This window comes from Oncorhynchus kisutch, unplaced genomic scaffold (genome assembly GCF_002021735.2).
Source record: "Oncorhynchus kisutch isolate 150728-3 unplaced genomic scaffold, Okis_V2 scaffold3976, whole genome shotgun sequence".
Lineage (NCBI taxonomy): Eukaryota > Metazoa > Chordata > Actinopteri > Salmoniformes > Salmonidae > Oncorhynchus > Oncorhynchus kisutch.
Window position 1 is genome coordinate 207,806 of NW_022265921.1, and position 24,435 is coordinate 232,240.

Genomic DNA, 24,435 nt, shown 5'->3' on the forward strand with positions numbered 1-24,435 from the left:
CATCTTCTCTGTTCACTCTACAAGGTGATCTTTAACCCTGACCCTAACTCATCTTCTCTGTTCACTCTACAAGGTGATCTTTAACCCTGACCCTAACTCATCTTCTCTGTTCACTCTACAAGGTGATCTTTAACCCTGACCCTAACTCATCTTCTCTGTTCACTCTACAAGGTGATCTTTAACCCTGACCCTAACTCATCTTCTCTGTTCACTCTACAAGGTGATCTTTAACCCTGACCCTAACTCATCTTCTCTGTTCACTCTACAAGGTGATCTTTAACCCTGGACCCTAACTCACTTCTCTGTTCACTCTACAAGGTGATCCTTAACCCTGACCCATCTTCTCTGTTCACTCTACAAGGTGATCCTTAACCCTGACCCATCTTCTCTGTTCACTCTACAAGGTGATCTTACCCTGACCCTAACTCATCTTCTCTGTTCACTCTACAAGGTGATCTTTAACCCTGACCCTAACTCATCTTCTCTGTTCACTCTACAAGGTGATCTTTAACCCTGACCCTAACTCATCTTCTCTGTTCACTCTACAAGGTGATCTTTAACCCTGACCCTAACTCATCTTCTCTGTTCCACTCTACAAGGTGATCTTTAACCCTGACCTAACTCATCTTCTCTGCCTGTTCACTCTACAAGGTGATCTTTAACCCTGACCCTAACTCATCTTCTCTGATTCACTCTACAAGGTGATCTTTAACCCTGACCGACTCATCTTCTCTGTTCACTCTACAAGGTATCTTTAACCCTGACCTAACCTCAAATCTCCTACAGGTGATCTTTAACCCTTACCCTAACTCTCTCCTGTTCCACTCTACAAGGTGGATCTTGTAACCCTGGACCCTAACTCCATCTTCTCTGTTCACTCTACAGGTGATCTTTAACCCTGACCCTAAACTTCATCTTCTCGTGGCACTCTACAAGGTGATCTTTAACCCTGACCCTACTCATCTCTCTGTTCACTCTACAAGGTGATCTTTAAACCCTGACCCTAACTCATCTTCTCTGTTCACTCTACAAGGTGATCCTTTAACCCTGACCCTAACTCATCTTCTCTGTTCCACTCTACAGGTGATCTTTAACCCTGACCCTAACTCATCTTCTCTGTTCACTCTACAAGGTGATCTTAACCCTGACCCTAACTCATTTCTCTGTTCACTCTACAAGGTGATCTTAACCCTGACCCTAACTCATCTTCTCTGTTCACTCTACAAGGTGATCTTAAACCCTGACCCTAACTCATCTTCTCTGTTCACTCTACAAGGTGATCTTTAACCCTGACCCTAACTCATCTTCTCTGTTCACTCTACAAGGTGATCTTTAACCCTGACCCTAACTCATCTTCTCTGTTCACTCTACAAGGTGATCTTTAACCCTGACCCTAACTCATCTTCTCTGTTCACTCTACAAGGTGATCTTTAACCCTGACCCTAACTCATCTTCTCTGTTCACTCTACAAGGTGATCTTTAACCCTGACCCTAACTCATCTTCTCTGTTCACTCTACAAGGTGATCTTTAACCCTGACCCTAACTCATCTTCTCTGTTCACTCTACAAGGTGATCTTTAACCCTGACCCTAACTCATCTTCTCGTTCACTCTACAAGGTGATCTTTAACCCCTGACCCTACTATTTCTCTGTGCACTCTAACAAGCGTGTTTCCTTAACCCTGACCCTAACTTCATCTTCTCTGCTTTCACTCTACAAGGTGATCTTTAACCCTGACCCTAACTCATCTTCTCTGCCCTGTTCACTCTACAAGGTGATCTTTAACCCTGACCCTAACTCATCTTCTCTGTTCACTCTACAAGGTGATCTTTAACCCTAACTCATCTTCTCTGTTCACTCTACAAGTGATCTTTAACCCTGACCCTAACTCATCTTCTCTGTTCACTCTACAAGTTATCTTTAACCCTGACCCTAACTCATCTTCTCTGCCTGTTCACTCTACAAGTGATCTTTAACCCTGACCTAACTCATCTTCTCGTTCACTCTACAAGGTGATCTTTAACCCTGACCCTAACTCATCTTCTCTGTTCACTCTACAAGGTGATCTTATAAACCCTGACCCTAACTCATCTTCTCTGTTCACGTCTACAAGGTGATCTTTAACCCTGACCCTAACTCATCTTCTCTGTTCACTCTACAAGGTGATCTTTAACCCTGACCCTAACTCATCTTCTCTGTTCACTCTCTACAAGGTGATCTTTAACCCTGACCCTAACTCATCTTCTCTGTTCACTCTACAAGGTGATCTTTAACCCTGACCCTAACTCATCTTCTCTGCCCCTGTTCACTCTACAAGGTGATCTTTAACCCTGACCCTAACTCATCTTCTCTGTTCACTCTACAAGGTGATCTTTAACCCTGACCCTAACTCATCTTCTCTGTTCACTCTACAAGGTGATCTTTAACCCTGACCCTACTCATCTTCTCTGTTCACTCTACAAGGTGATCTTTAACCCTGACCCTAACTCATCTTCTCTCTGTTCACTCTACAAGGTGATCTTTAACCCTGACCCTAACTCATCTTCTCTGCCCTGTTCACTCTACAAGGTGATCTTTAACCCTGACCCTAACTCATCTTCTCTGTTCACTCTACAGGTGATCTTTAACCCTGACCCTAACTCATCTTCTCTGTTCACTCTACAAGGTGATCTTTAACCCTGACCCTAACTCATCTTCTCTGTTCACTCTACAAGGTTGATCTTTAACCCTGACCCTAACTCATCTTCTCTGTTCACTCTACAAGGTGATCTTTAACCCTGACCCTAACTCATCTTCTCTGTTCACTCTACAAGGTGATCTTTAACCCTGACCCTAACTCATCTTCTCTGTTCACTCTACAAGGTGATCTTTAACCCTGACCCTAACTCATCTTCTCTGTTCACTCTACAAGGTGATCTTTAACCCTGACCCTAACTCATCTTCTCTGTTCACTCTACAAGGTGATCCTTAACCCTGACCCATCTTCTCTGTTCACTCTACAAGGTGATCCTTAACCCTGACCATCTTCTCTGTTCACTCTACAAGGTGATCTTTAACCCTGACCCTAAACTCATCTTCTCTGTTCACTCTACAAGGTGATCTTTAACCCTGACCCTAACTCATCTTCTCTGTTCACTCTACAAGGTGATCTTTAACCCTGACCCTAACTCATCTTCTCTGTTCACTCTACAAGGTGATCTTTAACCCTGACCCTAACTCATCTTCTCTGTTCACTCTACAAGGTGATCTTTAACCCTGACCCTAACTCATCTTCTCTGCCCTGTTCACTCTACAAGGTGATCTTTAACCCTGACCCTAACTCATCTTCTCTATTCACTCTACAAGGTGATCTTTAACCCTAACTCATCTTCTCTGTTCACTCTACAAGGTGATCTTTAACCCTGACCCTAACTCATCTTCTCTGCCTGTTCACTCTACAAGGTGATCTTTAACCCTGACCCTAACTCATCTTCTCTGTTCACTCTACAAGGTGATCTTTAACCCTGACCCTAACTCATCTTCTCTGTTCACTCTACAAGGTGATCTTTAACCCTGACCCTAACTCATCTTCTCTGTTCACTCTACAAGGTGATCTTTAACCCTGACCCTAACTCATCTTCTCTGTTCACTCTACAAGGTGATCCTTAACCCTGACCCTAACTCATCTTCTCTGTTCACTCTACAAGGTGATCTTTAACCCTGACCCTAACTCATCTTCTCTGTTCACTCTACAAGGTGATCTTTAACCCTGACCCTAACTCATCTTCTCTGTTCACTCTACAAGGTGATCCTTAACCCTGACCCTAACTCATTCTTCTCTGTTCACTCTACAAGGTGATCTTTAACCCTGACCCTAACTCATCTTCTCTGTTCACTCTACAAGGTGATCTTTAACCCTGACCCTAACTCATCTTCTCTGTTCACTCTACAAGGTGATCTTTAACCCTGACCCTAACTCATCTTCTCTGTTCACTCTACAAGGTGATCTTTAACCCTGACCCTAACTCATCTTCTCTGCCCTGTTCACTCTACAAGGTGATCTTTAACCCTGACCCTAACTCATCTTCTCTGTTCACTCTACAAGGTGATCTTTAACCCTGACCCTAACTCATCTTCTCTGTTCACTCTACAAGGTGATCTTTAACCCTGACCCTAACTCATCTTCTCTGTTCACTCTACAAGGTGATCTTTAACCCTGACCCTAACTCATCTTCTCTGTTCACTCTACAAGGTGATCTTTAACCCTGACCCTAACTCATCTTCTCTGTTCACTCTACAAGGTGATCTTTAACCCTGACCCTAACTCATCTTCTCTGCCCTGTTCACTCTACAAGGTGATCTTTAACCCTGACCCTAACTCATCTTCTCTGCCCTGTTCACTCTACAAGGTGATCTTTAACCCTGACCCTAACTCATCTTCTCTGTTCACTCTACAAGGTGATCTTTAACCCTAACTCATCTTCTCTGTTCACTCTACAAGGTGATCTTTAACCCTGACCCTAACTCATCTTCTCTGTTCACTCTACAAGTTGATCTTTAACCCTGACCCTAACTCATCTTCTCTGCCCTGTTCACTCTACAAGGTGATCTTTAACCCTGACCCTAACTCATCTTCTCTGTTCACTCTACAAGGTGATCTTTAACCCTGACCCTAACTCATCTTCTCTGTTCACTCTACAAGGTGATCTTTAACCCTGACCCTAACTCATCTTCTCTGTTCACTCTACAAGGTGATCTTTAACCCTGACCCTAACTCATCTTCTCTGTTCACTCTACAAGGTGATCTTTAACCCTGACCCTAACTCATCTTCTCTGTTCACTCTACAAGGTGATCTTTAACCCTGACCCTAACTCATCTTCTCTGTTCACTCTACAAGGTGATCTTTAACCCTGACCCTAACTCATCTTCTCTGTTCACTCTACAAGGTGATCTTTAACCCTGACCCTAACTCATCTTCTCTGCCCTGTTCACTCTACAAGGTGATCTTTAACCCTGACCCTAACTCATCTTCTCTGCCCTGTTCACTCTACAAGGTGATCTTTAACCCTGACCCTAACTCATCTTCTCTGCCCTGTTCACTCTACAAGGTGATCTTTAACCCTGACCCTAACTCATCTTCTCTGTTCACTCTACAAGGTGATCTTTAACCCTGACCCTAACTCATCTTCTCTGTTCACTCTACAAGGTGATCTTTAACCCTGACCCTAACTCATCTTCTCTGTTCACTCTACAAGGTGATCTTTAACCCTGACCCTAACTCATCTTCTCTGTTCACTCTACAAGGTGATCCTTAACCCTGACCCATCTTCTCTGTTCACTCTACAAGGTGATCCTTAACCCTGACCCATCTTCTCTGTTCACTCTACAAGGTGATCTTTAACCCTGACCCTAAACTCATCTTCTCTGTTCACTCTACAATGTGATCTTTAACCCTGACCCTAACTCATCTCTCTGTTCACTCTACAAGGTGATCTTTAACCCTGACCCTAACTCATCTTCTCTGTTCACTCTACAAGGTGATCTTTAACCCTGACCCTAACTCATCTTCTCTGCCCTGTTCACTCTACAAGGTGATCTTTAACCCTGACCCTAACTCATCTTCTCTATTCACTCTACAAGGTGATCTTTAACCCTAACTCATCTTCTCTGTTCACTCTACAAGGTGATCTTTAACCCTGACCCTAACTCATCTTCTCTGCCCTGTTCACTCTACAAGGTGATCTTTAACCCTGACCCTAACTCATCTTCTCTGTTCACTCTACAAGGTGATCTTTAACCCTGACCCTAACTCATCTTCTCTGTTCACTCTACAAGGTGATCTTTAACCCTGACCCTAACTCATCTTCTCTGTTCACTCTACAAGGTGATCTTTAACCCTGACCCTAACTCATCTTCTCTGTTCACTCTACAAGGTGATCTTTAACCCTGACCCTAACTCATCTTCTCTGTTCACTCTACAAGGTGATCTTTAACCCTGACCCTAACTCATCTTCTCTGTTCACTCTACAAGGTGATCTTTAACCCTGACCCTAACTCATCTTCTCTGTTCACTCTACAAGGTGATCTTTAACCCTGACCCTAACTCATCTTCTCTGTTCACTCTACAAGGTGATCTTAACCCTGACCCTAACTCATCTTCACTGTTCACTCTACAAGGTGATCTTTAACCCTGACCCTAACTCATCTTCTCTGTTCACTCTACAAGGTGATCTTTAACCCTGACCCTAACTCATCTTCTCTGTTCACTCTACAAGGTGATCTTTAACCCTGACCCTAACTCATCTTCTCTGTTCACTCTACAAGGTGATCTTTAACCCTGACCCTAACTCATCTTCTCTGTTCACTCTACAAGGTGATCTTTAACCCTGACCCTAACTCATCTTCTCTGTTCACTCTACAAGGTGATCTTTAACCCTGACCCTAACTCATCTTCTCTGTTCACTCTACAAGGTGATCTTTAACCCTGACCCTAACTCATCTTCTCTGTTCACTCTACAAGGTGATCTTTAACCCTGACCCTAACTCATCTTCTCTGTTCACTCTACAAGGTGATCTTTAACCCTGACCCTAACTCATCTTCACTCATCTGTGTGTAATTTGTCCTATTTTAAAGTTGATTTCCTTTGACATATTTTTCATACAGTTTTCAGATCTTCAAAGGAAACTTCATATTAGATCAAAGGAACTTGCGTGAACATATAACAGACTGATTTCATGTATTACATAAACAGCTTTATGCAACACCCAGTGCCCCTGTGTGAAGGTTGTGCAATCTTTAGCTGCAATGACTCCAACCAAACACTTCCTGTAGTTGTTGAGACCATCTCGTCCAGTTAACCCCAGCTTGTCAAAAAGCACCTGGATGATCATCAAGTGTTAAGGGCTGGTCAGTCAGCATTTCACTGTGAGGTCCACACCTGTTGGTTAAGGGCTGGTCAGTCAGCATTTCACTGTGAGGTCCACACCTGTTGGTTAAGGGCTGGTCAGTCAGCATTTCACTGTGAGGTCTACACCTGCTGGTTAAGGGCTGGTCAGTCAGCATTTCACTGTGTGGTCCACACCTGTTGGTTAAGGGCTGGTCAGTCAGCATTTCACTGTGTGGTCTACACCTGCTGGTTAAGGGCTGGTCAGTCAGCATTTCACTGTGAGGTCTACACCTGTTGGTTAAGGGCTGGTCAGTCAGCATTTCCCTGTGAGGTCTACACCTGCTGGTTAAGGGCTGGTCAGTCAGCATTTCACTGTGTGGTCTACACCTGCTGGTTAAGGGCTGGTCAGTCAGCATTTCACTGTGTGGTCTACACCTGTTGGTTAAGGGCTGGTCAGTCAGCATTTCACTGTGAGGTCCACACCTGCTGGTTAAGGGCTGGTCAGTCAGCATTTCACTGTGAGGTCTACACCTGTTGGTTAAGGGCTGGTCAGTCAGCATTTCACTGTGAGGTCCACACCTGCTGGTTAAGGGCTGGTCAGTCAGTATTTCACTGTGAGGTCCACACCTGTTGGTTAAGGGCTGGTCAGTCAGCATTTCACTGTGTGGTCTACACCTGCTGGTTAAGGGCTGGTCAGTCAGCATTTCACTGTGAGGTCTACACCTGTTGGTTAAGGGCTGGTCAGTCAGCATTTCCCTGTGAGGTCTACACCTGCTGGTTAAGGGCTGGTCAGTCAGCATTTCACTGTGTGGTCTACACCTGCTGGTTAAGGGCTGGTCAGTCAGCATTTCACTGTGTGGTCTACACCTGTTGGTTAAGGGCTGGTCAGTCAGCATTTCACTGTGAGGTCTACACCTGCTGGTTAAGGGCTGGTCAGTCAGCATTTCACTGTGAGGTCCACACCTGTTGGTTAAGGGCTGGTCAGTCAGCATTTCACTGTGAGGTCTACACCTGCTGGTTAAGGGCTGGTCAGTCAGCATTTCACTGTGTGGTCTACACCTGCTGGTTAAGGGCTGGTCAGTCAGCATTTCACTGTGTCTTCAGTGTGTTTGTGTTCAAGTTGTATTGAATCTGTGTTTTACTTTTCCTTCTGTCGCCAAGGTAACCAGGCTGACGAGAGTCGCATGGCGTTGCTAGGCAAGCTAGTCTCCATGGCGATTGCTGTGAGCAGGGTCCCCATCCTGGAGTGTGCTGCTACCTGGTTACAGGTTAGAACACAATAACACACACCTTCACTTATCGTGGACAGGACAGGTCTATTGAGTGATTTAGGTATAGGTTATCAATAACACACACCTTCACTTACTGTGGACAGGACAGGTCTATTGAGTGATTTAGGTATAGGTTATCAATAACACACACCTTCACTTACCGTGGACAGGTCTATGGAGTGATTTAGGTGTAGGTTATCAATAACACACACCTTCACTTACCGTGGACAGGTCTATGGAGTGATTTAGGTGTAGGTTATCAATAACAGAGTTTTGGCCTGCCTGCTGATAAATTAGATATTAGACCAATAAGAAAGAGCTTTCCCAACCTTTCTGCCAATAACGACTAGTTTTCTGTTTTCACTTCCCCACTCAGACCACTCCCAGACAGTCCTAGCTAAATTCTTGCTTGAGAAGTTGCTCTTTGCTAAGAAGCTATTTTTATTTATTTTTGATCGTTTTAATGTAAAACAATCACAGTGAGGTACTTAATTGTTAACCAGAAATGAATTGATATTGTGTGTGTGTTCCAGCGGTCCCATCCTGTCTACTGTAGAAGACTAGCCAGAGTGTGTGTGTGTTCCAGCGGTCCCATCCTGTCTACTGTAGAAGACTAGCCAGAGTGTGTGTGTGTTCCAGCGGTCCCATCCTGTCTACTGTAGAAGACTAGCCAGAGTGTGTGTGTGTTCCAGCGGTCCCATCCTGTCTACTGTAGAAGACTAACCAGAGTGTGTGTGTTCCAGCGGTCCCATCCTGTCTACTGTAGAAGACTAGTCAGAGTGTGTGTGTGTGTTCCAGCGGTCCCATCCTGTCTACTGTAGAAGACTAGCCAGAGTGTGTGTGTGTTCCAGCGGTCCCATCCTGTCTACTGTAGAAGACTAGTCAGAGTGTGTGTGTGTTCGTGTGTTCCAGCGGTCCCATCCTGTCTAGTGTAGAAGACTAGCCAGAGTGTGTGTGTGTTCCAGCGGCCCCATCCTGTCTACTGTAGAAGACTAGCCAGAGTGTGTGTGTGTTCCAGCGGTCCCATCCTGTCTACTGTTGAAGACTAGCCAGAGTGTGTGTGTGTTCGTGTGTTCCAGCGGTCCCATCCTGTCTACTGTAGAAGACTAGCCAGAGTGTGTGTGTGTTCCAGCGGTCCCATCCTGTCTACTGTAGAAGACTAGTCAGTGTGTGTGTGTGTTCCAGCGGTCCCATCCTGTCTACTGTAGAAGACTAGTCAGAGTGTGTGTGTGTGTTCCAGCGGTCCCATCCTGTCTAGTGTAGAAGACTAACCAGAGTGTGTGTGTTCCCAGCGGTCCCATCCTGTCTACTGTAGAAGACTAGTCAGAGTGTGTGTGTGTGTTCCAGCGGTCCCATCCTGTCTAGTGTAGAAGACTAACCAGAGTGTGTGTGTTCCAGCGGTCCCATCCTGTCTACTGTAGAAGACTAGTCAGAGTGTGTGTGTGTGTTCGTGTGTTCCAGCGGTCCCATCCTGTCTACTGTAGAAGACTAGCCAGAGTGTTGGTGGATGACTATTGTTCCCTACTTCCTGGTTCCATGGTTCCAACCCTCAACAACCTCAGCTGTTCCTGTCCTCCATTCTGCTGCCAGTTCATCACTGCTGTTACCACCCTGTATGACCTCTCTACAGGTACACACACTGTTGTTACCACCCTGTATGACCTCTCTACACACCGTTAGGAAAATGTGTTGCCAGACATTTGACCGTTTTAATTGACCAGACTCATATGCATTGGGTGCGTAACCTGATTAGGGCGTTCAGCCACAGTGCTCAGAATGACAGAAATAACATTTATGGTAATTCATCTCAACAGAAGGTGTAAGTGAAGGATGTAACGCTGTGCGTCCTGACTGGAATTCCACTTTAAAGATGTTAGAAGAACTGGCCACACGTACTGTTCCTCAGCCAACAAGTAGAGTAACGAACAGCTAAATCACTAGCCTGTCAATCTACTATCAGCCAACAAGATGAGTAACGAACAGCTAAATCACTAGCCTGTCAATAAACTATCAGCCAACAAGATGAGTAACAAACAGCTAAATCACTAGCCAACAAGATGAGTAACGAACAGCTAAATCACTAGCCTGTCAATCTACTATCAGCCAACAAGATGAGTAACGAACAGCTAAATCACTAGCCAACAAGATGAGTAACGAACAGCTAAATCACTAGGCTGTTAATCTACTATCAGCCAACAAGATGAGTAACAAACAGCTAAATCACTACCCTGTCAATCTACTATCAGCCAACAAGATGAGTAACTAACAGCTAAATCACCAGCCTGTCAGTCTACTATCAGCCAACAAGATGAGTAACGAACAGCTAAATCACTAGCCTGTCAGTCTACTATCAGCCAACAAGATGAGTAACGAACAGCTAAATCACTAGCCAACAAGATGAGTAACGAACAGCTAAATCACTACCCTGTCAATCTACTATCAGCCAACAAGATGAGTAATGAACAGCTAAATCACTAACCTGTCAGTCTACTATCAGTCAACAAGATGAGTAACTAACAGCTAATTCACCAGCCTGTCAGTCTACTATCAGCCAACAAGATGAGTAACGAACAGCTAAATCACTAGCCTGTCAGTCTACTATCAGCCAACAAGATGAGTAACGAACAGCTAAATCACTAGCCAACAAGATGAGTAACTAACAGCTAAATCACTAGCCAACAAGATGAGTAACGAACAGCTAAATCACTAGCCAACAAGATGAGTAACGAACAGCTAAATCACTAGCCAACAAGATGAGTAACGAACAGCTAAATCACTAGCCAACAAGATGAGTAACGAACAGCTAAATCACTAGCCAACAAGATGAGTAACGAACAGCTAAATCACTAGCCAACAAGATGAGTAACGAACAGCTAAATCACTAGCCAACAAGATGAGTAACGAACAGCTAAATCACTAGCCAACAAGATGAGTAACGAACAGCTAAATCACTAGCCAACAAGATGAGTAACGAACAGCTAAATCACTAGCCAACAAGATGAGTAACGAACAGCTAAATCACTAGCCAACAAGATGAGTAACGAACAGCTAAATCACTAGCCAACAAGATGAGTAACGAACAGCTAAATCACTAGCCAACAAGATGAGTAACGAACAGCTAAATCACTAGCCAACAAGATGAGTAACGAACAGCTAAATCACTAGCCAACAAGATGAGTAACGAACAGCTAAATCACTAGCCTGTCAATATACTATCAGCCAACAAGATGAGTAACGAACAGCTAAATCACTAGCCTGACAATCTACTATCAGCCAACAAGATGAGTGACGAAAACCTGTACAGCTGTTACTAGGCTGTGTCATGTCAACATCTCTAAATACCTCTTGGTGTGTATAGAGGAGTTGACTCCCCTGTACAGCTGTTACTAGGCTGTGTCATGTCAACATCTCTAAATATATCTTGGTGTGTGTTCGGTGTGTATAGAGGAGTTGACTCCCCTGTACAGCTGTTACTAGGCTGTGTCATGTCAACATCTCTAAATATATCTTGGTGTGTATAGAGGAGTTGACTCCCCTGTACAGCTGTTACTAGGCTGTGTCATGTCAACATCTCTAAATATATCTTGGTGTGTGTTCGGTGTGTATAGAGGAGTTGACTCCCCCTGTACAGCTGCTACAGATGGTGGTGTCCTGGATCCAAGACCAACCTCGATTGGTCCTCATCACTCTGCTGAACACACCCCCCTCCTCCAGCCAGCCAATCGGCTCCCTGGACCTCACACCGCTGGCTGGGCTGGTGCGCTGGTGTGTCAAAGCCCCATTGGCTTACAGAAGAGACGGGAAGCAGGACTTGGCCAATGGGATGACAGAGACTGAGCTGGAGGCAGGGCCTCTCTTCTCTGAGCTACATCTCAGTGTCCTGCAGGTTTGTCCAGTATCAATGTCCAGTATCAATGTCCAGTATCAATGTCCAGTATCAATGTCCATTATCAATGTCCATTATCAATGTCCAGTCTCAAACCTGACTTTTGGGACATTTGTGTAACTGAGGTCGTCAGGACGTACATGAGGGTCGGGTTTGGATTACAAACCTTCAGACAGTGAGACAGACCTGTCCATTACTCAGCACCTCAGACTTGTTTACATGCGACAACACTTTGCTAATATTATGAGAGAACACTTGGCCCTAATGGAGTGGCTACTTTCTGTATTTGATAGAGATCACTCCAGTCTGCCACTAACCAGGTTTCCATCTAATCTTGCTGTATTTGATAGAGATCACTCCAGTCTGCCACTAACCAGGTTTCCATCTAATCTTGCTGTATTTGATAGAGATCACTCCAGTCTGCCACTAACCAGGTTTCCATCCAATCTTGCTGTATTTGATAGAGATCACTCCAGTCTGCCACTAACCAGGTTTCCATCCAATCTTGCTGTATTTGATAAAGATCACTCCAGTCTGTGTCAATTTGAAGGAATCACATCTCTGTTTTTATGTGGATTTTAGAATATTGGCACGAAAATCTGTCTCCACCTGGATGGAAGCCTAGCTACTGTTTTTGGCCAAATCTGTCTCCAACTAGATGGAAGCCTAGCTACTGTTTTGGGCCAATGAGAATTAAGATGATGTGCACTTGCATCCCACTTGTCAAGATTCCAGAATTCTAAACCCATTGGCGAGTGTGCTGCCAGCTGTTTATTTTCTTTTAAACAATTTAAATGTAACCTTTATTTCACTAGTCAGTTAAGAACAAATTCTTATTTATAATGACAGCCCACACCGGCCAAACCTGGACCGCTTGTATGCCGCCCTATGGGACTCCCAATCACGGTCGGTTGTGATACAGCCTGGATTCAAACCAAGATGTCTGTAGTGATGCCTCTAGCACTGGGATGCAGCCCAGTAATATGATTCCCTATGAAACACTGCCAGACAGATGCACACTGGTAATAGATTGTGAGAAAGATGTAAAAACCAAACGTCACCACTTGCCAGTGACTTGATAAGCTGATTTAGCTAACGTGACCTGCTCATGGTGCCTGCTATTTACTAGCTTCAAATCAAATCAAATCAAATTTTATTTGTCACATACACATGGTTAGCAGATGTTAATGCGAGTGTAGCGAAATGCTTGTGCTTCTAGTTCCGACAATGCAGTAATAACCAACAAGTAATCTAACTAACAATTCCAAAACTACTGTCTTATACACAGTGTAAGGGGATAAAGAATATGTACGTAAGGATATATGAATGAGTGATGGTACAGGGCAGCATAGGCAAGATACAGTAGATGGTATCGAGTACAGTATATACATATGAGATGAGTATGTAAACAAAGTGGCATAGTTAAAGTGGCTAGTGATACATGTATTACATAAGGATGCAGTCAATGATATAGAGTACAGTATATACGTATGCATATGAGATGAATAATGTAGGGTAAGTAACATTATATAAGGTAGCATTGTTTAAAGTGGCTAGTGATATATTTACATAATTTCCCATCAATTCCCATTATTAAAGTGGCTGGAGTTGAGTCAGTGTCATTGTCAGTGTGTTGGCAGCAGCCACTCAATGTTAGTGGTGGCTGTTTAACAGTCTGATGGCCTTGAGAAGCTGTTTTTCAGTCTCTCGGTCCCAGCTTTGATGCACTTGTACTGACCTCGCCTTCTGGATGATAGCAGGGTGAACAGGCAGTGGCTCGGGTGGTTGATGTCCTTGATGATCTTTATGGCCTTCCTGTAACATCGGGTGGTGTAGGTGTCCTGGAGGGCAGGTAGTTTGCCCCCGGTGATGCGTTGTGCAGACCTCACTACCCTCTGGGGAGCCTTACGGTTGAGGGCGGAGCAGTTGCCGTACCAGGCGGTGATACAGCAGAGATGGAACTTAGCGAACTAGTGATTTGGGGTTCTGATATATGGCTTGTAGCAGCTTTATTTAGGATCGTTTGACAGCTGGCTGATGAAGAACTTGTAGACATGTTCTCAGAAATCAGTCCTGAGCGCAGCCAGCAGCAACGGACTCCATACTGTCTACTGATTCTTTCCTGCTCATGTTTTTATTTAAGAAATACTGTATTAAACACCTTAGCTGCTTGACGTAAGCACTGGCAGAAACGTCAACATGAGTTACAGGTTAACAACAATAACTGCCAATAAAGCAAACATAAAGCACCCCCGGGGAACCGCACCCCCGTGGAACCACACCCCTGTGGAACCACACCCCTGTGGAACCACACCCCCGTGGAACCACACCCCCGTGGAACCACACCCCCGTGGAACCACACCCCCGGGGAACCACACCCCTGTGGAACCGCACCCCCGGGGAACCACACCCCCGTGGAACCGCACCCCCGGGGAACCACACCCCCGGGGAACCGCACCCCCTTGGAACCGCACCCCCGTGTTTAGACGTCATCGACTTTTCCTCCCGGGAGTCCTGGGCCAGGTCATGTTTAGAGGTCAGAGGTGATGAACTCAACACTTATCTGTTCCAGGTGTTGCTGCTCCTCCCGGGCGTTCTGAGAGAGAAGGGGCTTCTGGGTCGCCTGGCGTTGCTGCAGCCCGACCAGCTGACTTCTCTGATCTCTGACCTCTCTGGTCTTCTGGAGGAGCTGAACCCTCTCCACTCGGATACACAAACACACATCCAGCTCACTCTGGATAGGCTGGCCCAGGCCCTGCAGGTGTCCATGGCAGCAGGGGCGCTACTCTGCTCTAGAGGTAGGGATGTCATATCCTGTGTCTTCTACAGTTGTGATGTCCTGTGTCTTCTACAGTCTTATCCTGTGTGTTCTCTCCACAGAGGACCTGAGAGCTCTCTGTTCCCGCCTCCCACACAACAAGTAAGAACCAGTCACAGTGTACCCCTAGCCCTCCCCACAACCAATCACAATGTACCCCTAGCCCTCCCCACAACCAATCACAATGCACCCCTAAACCTTCCCCACAACCAGTCACAATGCACCCCTAAACCTTCCCCACAACCAGTCACAATGCACCCCTAAACCTTCCCCACAACCAGTCACAATGCGCCCCTAGCCCTCCCCCACAACCAATCACAATGCAACCCTCCTCCTGTCAAGATCTGTTCTTACCCTCCCCCTGTTCAGACCTGTTCTGTCCTGTTTCCAGCCTAAGAGGTGTGTGTGTGTGTGTGATCTTCCCAAATAGTGCATGATGTCATAGATCCTCATAGTTCCAGGATGTTATGATAATGGCAGCCATTTTGGCGAAGGAGAAATCCAAACCAGTTTAATACCCTCAATGCACATTCTACATTCGAACGTTCCAAGCCCTCTTCATATCGGGGGAGTCGTTTCCTGTGCGTTGTCAGGCATTGCCAACAGGGAGAAGATCTCGTTAAATATGGTTTAAATTCGTTAAAATTAGTAAATTACATTGAGGATTTAGAAGCTACAGCAATGCGCTTGAGAGAAAAATGTAAGAAAATTTGAAAACGAGTGTTTCAACATAGTAAAACCACTACATAGCTGATGCTAGCTAGCCTCTTACATAGACTTGACTGGTTAGCTAGCTAGAATCAGAGCCATCAGGATAATATCATAGACAGACTGGATCTAACGTTGTTTTACAGAGAAATAGGTCTATGTACTTGTCATTTTTTAAATGTATTTTATTTCACCTTTTATTTAACCAGGTAGGCTAGTTGAGAACAAGTTCTCATTTGCAACTGCGACCTGGCCAAGATAAAGCATAGCAGTGTGAACAGACAACACAGAGTTACACATGGAGTAAACAATTAACAAGTCAATAACACAGTAGAAAAAAAGGGGGTCTATATACATTGTGTGCAAAAGGCATGAGGAGGTACGCGAATAATTACAATTTTGCATATTAACACTGGAGTGATGAATGATCAGATGGTCATGTACAGGTAGAGATATTGGTGTGCAAAAGAGCAGAAAAGTAAATAAATAAAAACAGTATGGGGATGAGGTAGGTAAAAATGGGTGGGCTATTTACCGATAGACTGTACAGCTGCAGCGATCGGTTAGCTGCTCAGATAGCTGATGTTTGAAGTTGGTGAGGGAGATAAAAGTCTCCAACTTCAGCGATTTTTGCTATTCGTTCCAGTCACAGGCAGCAGAGAACTGGAACGAAAGGCGGCCAAATGAGGTGTTGGCTTTAGGGATGATCAGTGAGATACACCTGCTGGAGCGCGTGCTACGGATGGGTGTTGCCATCTTGACCAGTGAACTGAGATAAGGCGGAGCTTTACCTAGCATGGACTTGTAGATGACCTGGAGCCAGTGGGTCTGGCGATGAATATGTAGCGAGGGCCAGCCGACTAGAGCATACAAGTCGCAGTGGTGGGTGGTATAAGGTGCTTTAGTGACAAAACGGATGGCACTGTGATAAACTGCATCCAGTTTGCTGAGTAGAGTGTTGGAAGCAATTTTGTAGATGACATCGTCGAGGATCGGTAGGATAGTCAGTTTTACTAGGGTAAGTTTGGCGGCGTGAGTGAAGGAGGCTTTGTTGCGGAATAGAAAGCCGACTCTTGACTTGATTTTCGATTGGAGATGTTTGATATGAGTCTGGAAGGAGAGTTTACAGTCTAGCCAGACACCTAGGTACTTATAGACGTCCACATATTCAAGGTCGGAACCATCCAGGGTGGTGATGCTGGTCAGGCGTGCGGGTGCAGGCAGCGAACGGTTGAAAAGCATGCATTTGGTTTTACTAGCGTTTAAGAGCAGTTGGAGGCCACGGAAGGAGTGTTGTATGGCATTGAAGCTCGTTTGAGGTTAGATAGCACAGTGTCCAAGGACGGGCCGGAAGTATATAGAATGGTGCCGTCTGCGTAGAGGTGGATCAGGGAATCGCCCGCAGCAAGAGCAACATCATTGAACAGCGGAGAAAGTACGGTGGGATTCGAGATGTTCAGTGACCTGTTGGTTGACTTGGCTTTCGAAGACCTTAGATAGGCAGGGCAGGATGGATATAGGTCTGTAACAGTTTGGGTCCAGGGTGTCTCCCCCTTTGAAGAGGGGGATGACTGCGGCAGCTTTCCAATCCTTGGGGAACTCAGACGATATGAAAGAGAGGTTGAACAGGCTGGTAATAGGGGTTGCGACAATGGCGGCGGATAGTTTCAGAAATAGAGGGTCCAGATTGTCAAGCCCAGCTGATTTGTACAGGTCCAGGTTTTGCAGCTCTTTCAGAACATCTGCTATCTGGATTTGGGTAAAGGAGAACCTGGAGAGGCTTGGGCGAGTAGCTGCGGGGGGGCAGAGCTGTTGGCCGAGGTTGGAGTAGCCAGGCGGAAGGCATGGCCAGCCGTTGAGAAATGCTTGTTGAAGTTTTCGATAATCATGGATTTATCGGTGGTGACCGTGTTACCTAGCCTCAGTGCAGTGGGCAGCTGGGAGGAGGTGCTCTTGTTCTCCATGGACTTCAGTGTCCCAGAACTTTTTGGAGTTGGAGCTACAGGATGCAAATTTCTGCCTGAAGAAGCTGGCCTTAGCTTTCCTGACTGACTGCGTGTATTAGTTCCTGACTTCCCTGAACAGTTCCATATCGCGGGGACTATTCGATGCTATTGCAGTCCGCCACAGGATGTTTTTGTGCTGGTCGAGGGCAGTCAGGGCTATATCTGTTCTTAGTTCTGCATTTTTTGAACGGAGCATGCTTATCTAAAATGGTGAGGATGTTACTTTTAAAGAATGACCAGGCATCCTCAACTGACGGGATGAGGTCATGTCCTTCCAGGATACCCGGGCCAGGTCGATTAGAAAGGCCTGCTCACAGAAGTGTTTTAGTTTGACAGTGATGAGGGGTGGTCGTTTGACTGCGGCTCCGTAGCGGATACAGGCAATGAGGCAGTGATCGCTGAGATCCTGGTTGAAGACAGCGGAGGTGTATTTGGAGGGCCAGTTGGTCAGGATGACGTCTATGAGGGTGCCCTTGTTTACAGATTTAGGGTTGTACCTGGTGGGTTCCTTGATGATTTGTGTGAGATTGAGGGTATCTAGCTTAGATTGTAGGACTGCCGGGGAGTTAAGCATATCCCAGTTTAGGTCACCTAACAGAACAAACTCTGAAGCTAGATTGGGGGCGATCAATTCACAAATGGTGTCCAGGGCACAGCTGGGAGCTGAGGGGGGTCGGTAGCAGGCGGCAACAGTGAGAGACTTATTTCTGGAGAGAGTAATTTTCAAAATTAGTAGTTCGAACTGTTTGGGTATGGACCTGGAAAGTATGACATTACTTTGCAGGCTATCTCTGCAGTAGACTGCAACTCCTCCCCCTTTGGCAGTTCTATCTTGACGGAAAATGTTAAAGTTGGGTATGGAAATCTCAGAGTTTTTGGTGGCCTTCCTGAGCCAGGATTCAGACACGGCAAGGACATCAGGGTTAGCAGAGTGTGCTAAGGCATTGAGTAAAACAAACTTAGGGAGGAGGCTTCTGATGTTAACATGCATGAAACCAAGGCTTTTTTGATTACAGAAGTCAACAAATGAGGGTGCCTGGGGACATGCAGGGCCTGGGTTTACCTCCACATCACCTGCGGTACAGAGGAGGAGTAGAATGAGGGTGCGGCTAAAGGCTATCAAAACTGGTCGCCTAGAGCGTTGGGGACAGAGAATAAAAGGAGCAGATTTCTGGGCATGGTAGAATATATTCAGGGCATAATGCACAGACAGGGGTATGGTGGGGTGCGGGTACAGCGGAGGTAAGCCCAGGCACTGGGTGATGATGAGAGAGATTGTATCACTGGACATGCTGGTTGTAATGGGTGAGGTCACCGCATGTGTGGGAGGTGGGACAAAGGAGGTATCAGGGGTATGAAGGGTGGAACTAGGGGCTCCATTGTAAACTAAAACAATGATAACTAACCTGAACAACAGTATACAAGGCATGTTGACATTTGAGAGAGACATACAGCGAGGCATACAGTAATAACAGGTGTTGAATTGGGAGAGCTAGCTAAAACAGTAGCTAAAACAGTAGGTGAGACAACAACAGCTAATCAGCTAGCACAACAACAGCAGGTAAATGGCATTGACTAGGCAGGGAGGGTCATGTTAGTTGCATCTAACATTAGTTTACAAAATTATTGTTTGCTAAGGTGTAATCTAGGGCTTTGCAATCTAGGGCTCCCGAGTGGCGCAGCATCTCAGTGCTTGAGGCGTCACTACAGACACCCTGGTTCGATTCCAGGCTGTACATGTTTTTTATTGGTCACATACACGTGGTTAGCAGATGTTATTGTGAGTGTAGCGAAATTCTTGTGTTTCTAGTAATGACAGTGCAGTAATATCTAACAAGTAATATCTAACAATTCCACAACATCTCCCTAATACACACAAATCTAAGGAAAGGAATAAGAATGTATAAATATATGGATGAGCAATGTCAGAGCAGGATAGGCTAAGATGCAATAGATAGTAAAGAATAGAGTTGAAGTCGGAAGTTTACATACTTAGGTTAGAGTCATTAAAACTATTTTTTCTACACATTTCTACACATTTCTTGTGAACAAACTATAGTTTTGGCAAGTTGTCTACTTTGTGCATGACACAAATAATTTTTCCAACAATTGTTTACAGAGATTATTTCACTTATAATTCACTGTATCACAATTCCAGTGGGTCAGAAGTTTACATACACTAAGTTGACTGTACCTTTAAACAGCTTGGAAAATTCCAGAAAATGATGTCATGGCTTTAGAAGCTTCTGATAGGCTAATTGACATTTAAGTCAATTGGAGGTGTACCTGTGGATCTATTTCAAGGCCTACCTTCAAACTCAGTGCCTCTTTGCTTGACATCATGGAAAAATCAAAAGAAATCAGTCAAGACTTCAGAAAACAATTGTAGACCTCCACAAGTTTGGTTTATCATTGGGAGCAATTTCCAAATGCCTGAAGGTACCACGTTCATCTGTACAAACAATAGTACGCAAGTATAAACACCATGGGACCAAGCAGCCGTCATACCGCTCAGGAAGGAGACGCATTCTGTCTCATAGATTAACGTATTTTTGTGCGAACAATGCAAATCAATCCCAGAACAGCAGCAAAGTACCTTCTGAAGATGCTGGAGGAAACAGGTACAAAATTATCTATATCCACAGTAAAACGAGTCCTATATCAACATAACCTGAATGGCCGCTCAGCAAGAAAGGACACTGCTCCAAAACTGCCATAAAAACTACAGATTATTTGCAACTGTACATGGGGACAAAGATTGTACTTTTTTGAGAAATGTCCTCTGGTCTGATGAAACAAAAATATATCTGTTTGGGTATAATGAACATCGTTATGTTTGGAGGAAAAAGGGGGAGGCTTGCAAGCCGAAGAACACCATCCCAACCGTGAGGTACGGGGGTGGCAGCATCATGTTGTTTGGGTGCTTTGCTGCAGGAGGGACTGGTGCACTTCACAAATAGATCACATCATGAGGAAGTAAATTATGTGGATATATTAAAGCAACATCTCAAGACATCAGTCAGGAAGTTAAAGCTTGGTTGCAAATGTTGTGGCAAAATAGCTTAAGGACAACAAGTCAAGGTATTGGCGTGGCCATCACAAAGCCCTGATCTCAATGGGAATGTGATGAAAGAAATAAAAGCTGAAATTAATCATTCTCTCTACTATTATTCTGACATTTCACATTCTTAAAATAAAGTGGTGATCCTAACTGACCTAAGACAGGGCATTTCTACTAGGATTAAATGTCAGGAATTGTGAAAAACAGAGTTTAAATGTATTTGGCAAAGGTGTATGTAAACTTCTGACTTCAACTGTACATATGAGATGAGTAATGCAAGATATGTGAACATTGTTAAAGTGGTATTATTAAAGTGATTCGTGTTCCATTTTATTAAAGTGGCCAATGACTTCAAGCCTGTATATAGCCTCTCTGTGCTAGTGATGGCTGTTTAACAGTCTAATGACCTTGAGATAGAAGCTGTTTTTCAGTCTCTCGGTCCCAGCTTTGATGCACCTGTACTGACCTCGCCTTCTGGATGATAGCTGGGAGTACAGGCAGTGGCTCGGGTGTTTTTTTGTCCTTGATGATCGGGATGCGTTGTGCAAACCGCACCACCCACTTGAGAGCCCTGCGGTTGTGGGCGGTGCAATTGCTGTACCAGGCAGTGATACAGCCCGACAGGATGCTCTCAATTGTGCATCTGTAAAGGTTTGTGAGGGTTTTAGGTGACAAGCCAAATTTCTTCAGCCTCCTGAGGTTGAAGATGCGCTGTTGCGCTCCACGCCTGTGGGTGGAGCATTTCAGTTTGTCAGTGATATGTACTCAGAGGAACTTAACTTTGCACCCTCTTCATTGCTGTCCTGTCGATGTGGATAGGGGGTGCTCCCTCTGCTGTTTCCTTAAGTCCAGGATCAACTCCTTTGTTTTGTTGATGTTGAGGGAGAGGTTATTTTCCTGACACCACACTCCGAAGCCCTCACCTCCTCCCTGTAGATTGTCTTGTCGTTGTTGGTAGTCAAGTCTACTACTGTTGTGCCATCTGCAAACTTGATGATTGAGTTGGAGTTCATGGCCACGCAGTGAACAGGGAGTACAGGTGAGGGCTCAGAACCTATCCTTGTGGGGCCCCAGTGTTGAGGATTAGTGAAGTGGAGATGTTGTTACCTACCTTCACCACCTGGGGGTGGCCCGTCAGGAAGTCCAGGACCCAATTGCACAGGGCGGGGTTGAAACCCAGGGCCTCAAGCTTAATGATGAGCTTGGAAGGTACTATGGTGTTGAATGCTGAGCTGTAAGGCAGTATGCAGTGTGATGGCTATTGCGTCGTCTGTAGACCGAATGGGGCAGTAAGCAAATTTAAATGAGTTTAGCCGTAGCAACTAATGACAATAAACAATAGTAAATGAGACATCAGCTGATGTCACAAAGTGCTGTACAGAAACCCAGCCTAAAACTCCAAACAGCAAGCATTGCAGGTGTAGAAGCACGGTGGCTAGGAAAAACTCCCTAGAAAGGACAGAACCTAGGAAGAAACCTAGAGAGGAACCAGGCTATGAGGGGTGGGCCAGTCCTCTTCTGGCTGTGCCGGGTGGATTTTATAAGAGAACAACCTACTACCCTGAGAGAAGGCTGAGTATAGCCCCCACACCACTAGAGGGATATCTACCACCCTACTACCCTGAGACAAGGCTGAGTATAGCCCCCACACCACTAGAGGGATATCTACCAACCTACTACCCTGAGACAAGGCTGAGTATAGACCCCACACCACTAGAGGGATATCTACCAACCTACTACCCTGAGACAAGGCTGAGTATAGCCCCCACACCACTAGAGGGATATCTACCAACCTACTACCCTGAGACAAGGCTGAGCATAGCCAGCATATAGCAGATGTTAATGTGAGTGTACACACAAGTATAAAGGAATTAATAAGAATATGTACATATAAATATATGAATGATCGATGGCCGAACGGCTTAGGCAAGATGCAGTAGATGGTATAGAGTACACTATATACAGTGGGGCAAAAAAGTATTTAGTCAGCCACCAATTGTGCAAGTTCTCCCACTTAAAAAGATGAGAGGCCTGTAATTTTCATCATAGGTACACTTCAACTATGACAGACAAAATGAGAAAAAAAATCCAGAAAATCACATTTTTTATGATTTATTTACAAATTATGGAGGAAAATAAATGTCTTCCATTTTCTCACTCTGGCCTTGCTGGCCTTACTAATTCTATTCTCCCTCCCTAAGTTAGGGTTAGGGTGGGGGGTAGGGTTAGCGACATCTCCTCCCTCCCTAAATTAGGGTTAGGGTGGGGGGTAGGCTTAGCGACATCTCCTCCCTCCCTAAATTAGGGTTAGGGTGGGGGGTAGGGTTAGGTATATACATTTAATCCATATTTAGTGACATCTCCTCCCTCCCTAAGTTAGGGTGGGGGGTAGGGTTAGCGACATCTCCTCCCTCCCTAAGTTAGCGAAACATTGCGACAGGACGGAATTCAAACCGAAGTCAAACGGTAATGAAACCACGCTATGAAGAAGAATGGAAGGTGCTTAGAATGCATTGACGGAACTGGAATGAATAGCAGTAGAGGCTATAGGTGATGCATTCCCTGCTGTTACAGATGCAGGACAAAGTGTGTTGTAATTCCTAATTCTATGGTGTCTCTCAGTTTGCTCCAGCTGGTGATGTCTGGTCCAGTGCAGCAGAGTGGATTCTACCCCCACATCCACACCCCTCCTCTGGGGTACAGCCCCCGGCCCAGCCCCTTAGGACCTCACCCCTCCTCTCACTCTCCCCATCCCTCCTTCCCTTCTCCACCTTTCCTTCCAAGCATGGCCTTTCCCTTCCGCCCCAGCCACTAAAGAGATGTGTGGACACATGGAAGACAACATTGGTGTATACTGAGTATTTGGACTGTTTGTCAAATCAATCTGTTTTACCATGTTTCATTAATAAATTGTACACCCTTCCACCCATGTTTTGTATAATAAATTGACCACAGCCTGTACGCCCTCCCACCTATGTTTCATGAATTGTATATATTTATTTAACCTTTATTTTGACAGGGAAGACATATTGAGACGTATGTCTCTTTTCCAAATGCGCCCTGTATAGTACAATATAAATATACACATGAAATACTACATATATCATTTAAAGTATTGATGGGGGAATGGAAAAAATCATGGATTTATCGGTGGTGACCGTGTTACCTAGCCTCAGTATTGATGGGGGAATTATTTGTGGGTGAATGGAACTGTTTTTTCTGGGTGATGTGACATTTTATTTGTGCTTACCGTGCCTGTGTTTTGGACCTTCTCATTCAGGGTTTTTCTTAATTTTTTATTTCACCTTTATTTTACCAGGGAGGCTAGTTGAGAACCATTTCTCATTTACAACTGCGACCTGGCCAAGATAAAACAAAGCAGTGCGACACAAACAACAGTAACACATGGGATAAACAAACGTACAGTCAATAACACAATGGAAACATCTATATATAGTGTGTGTAAATGTAGTGTGTAAATGTAAGATTAGGGAGGTAAGGCAATAAATAGGCAATAGCGTTGAAATAATTACAATTTAGCATTAACACTGGAGTGATAGATGTGCAGAAGATGAATGTGCAAGTAGAGATACTGGGGTGCAAAGGAGCAAAAAAATAACAATATGGGGATGAGGTAGTTTGGTGGGCTATTTACAGGTGCAATGATCAGTAAGCTGCTCTGACAGCTGATGCTTAAAGTTAGTGAGGGCGATGTAAGTCTCCAGCTTCAGTGATTTTTGCAATTAGTTCCAGTCATTGGCAGCAGAGAACTGGAAGGAAAGGCGGCCAAAGGAGGAGTTGGCTTTGGGGATGTTCTA

General features: G+C 44.9%; 1 protein-coding gene across 1 annotated transcript in view; it reads left to right on the forward strand.

The window, feature by feature from the left end:
• Positions 1-23,588, forward strand: part of LOC109887903 (uncharacterized protein C7orf26) — a 42,602-nt gene extending 19,014 nt beyond the window's left edge. Inside the window, 6 exon segments of the mRNA XM_031821447.1 lie at positions 8,029-8,135; positions 9,600-9,768; positions 11,747-12,024; positions 14,597-14,822; positions 14,905-14,944; positions 23,240-23,588. Coding sequence (XP_031677307.1) covers positions 8,029-8,135; positions 9,600-9,768; positions 11,747-12,024; positions 14,597-14,822; positions 14,905-14,944; positions 23,240-23,432 — 1,013 coding nt within the window. The 3' untranslated portion in view covers positions 23,433-23,588.
• The last annotated feature ends 847 nt before the right edge of the window (positions 23,589-24,435 follow it).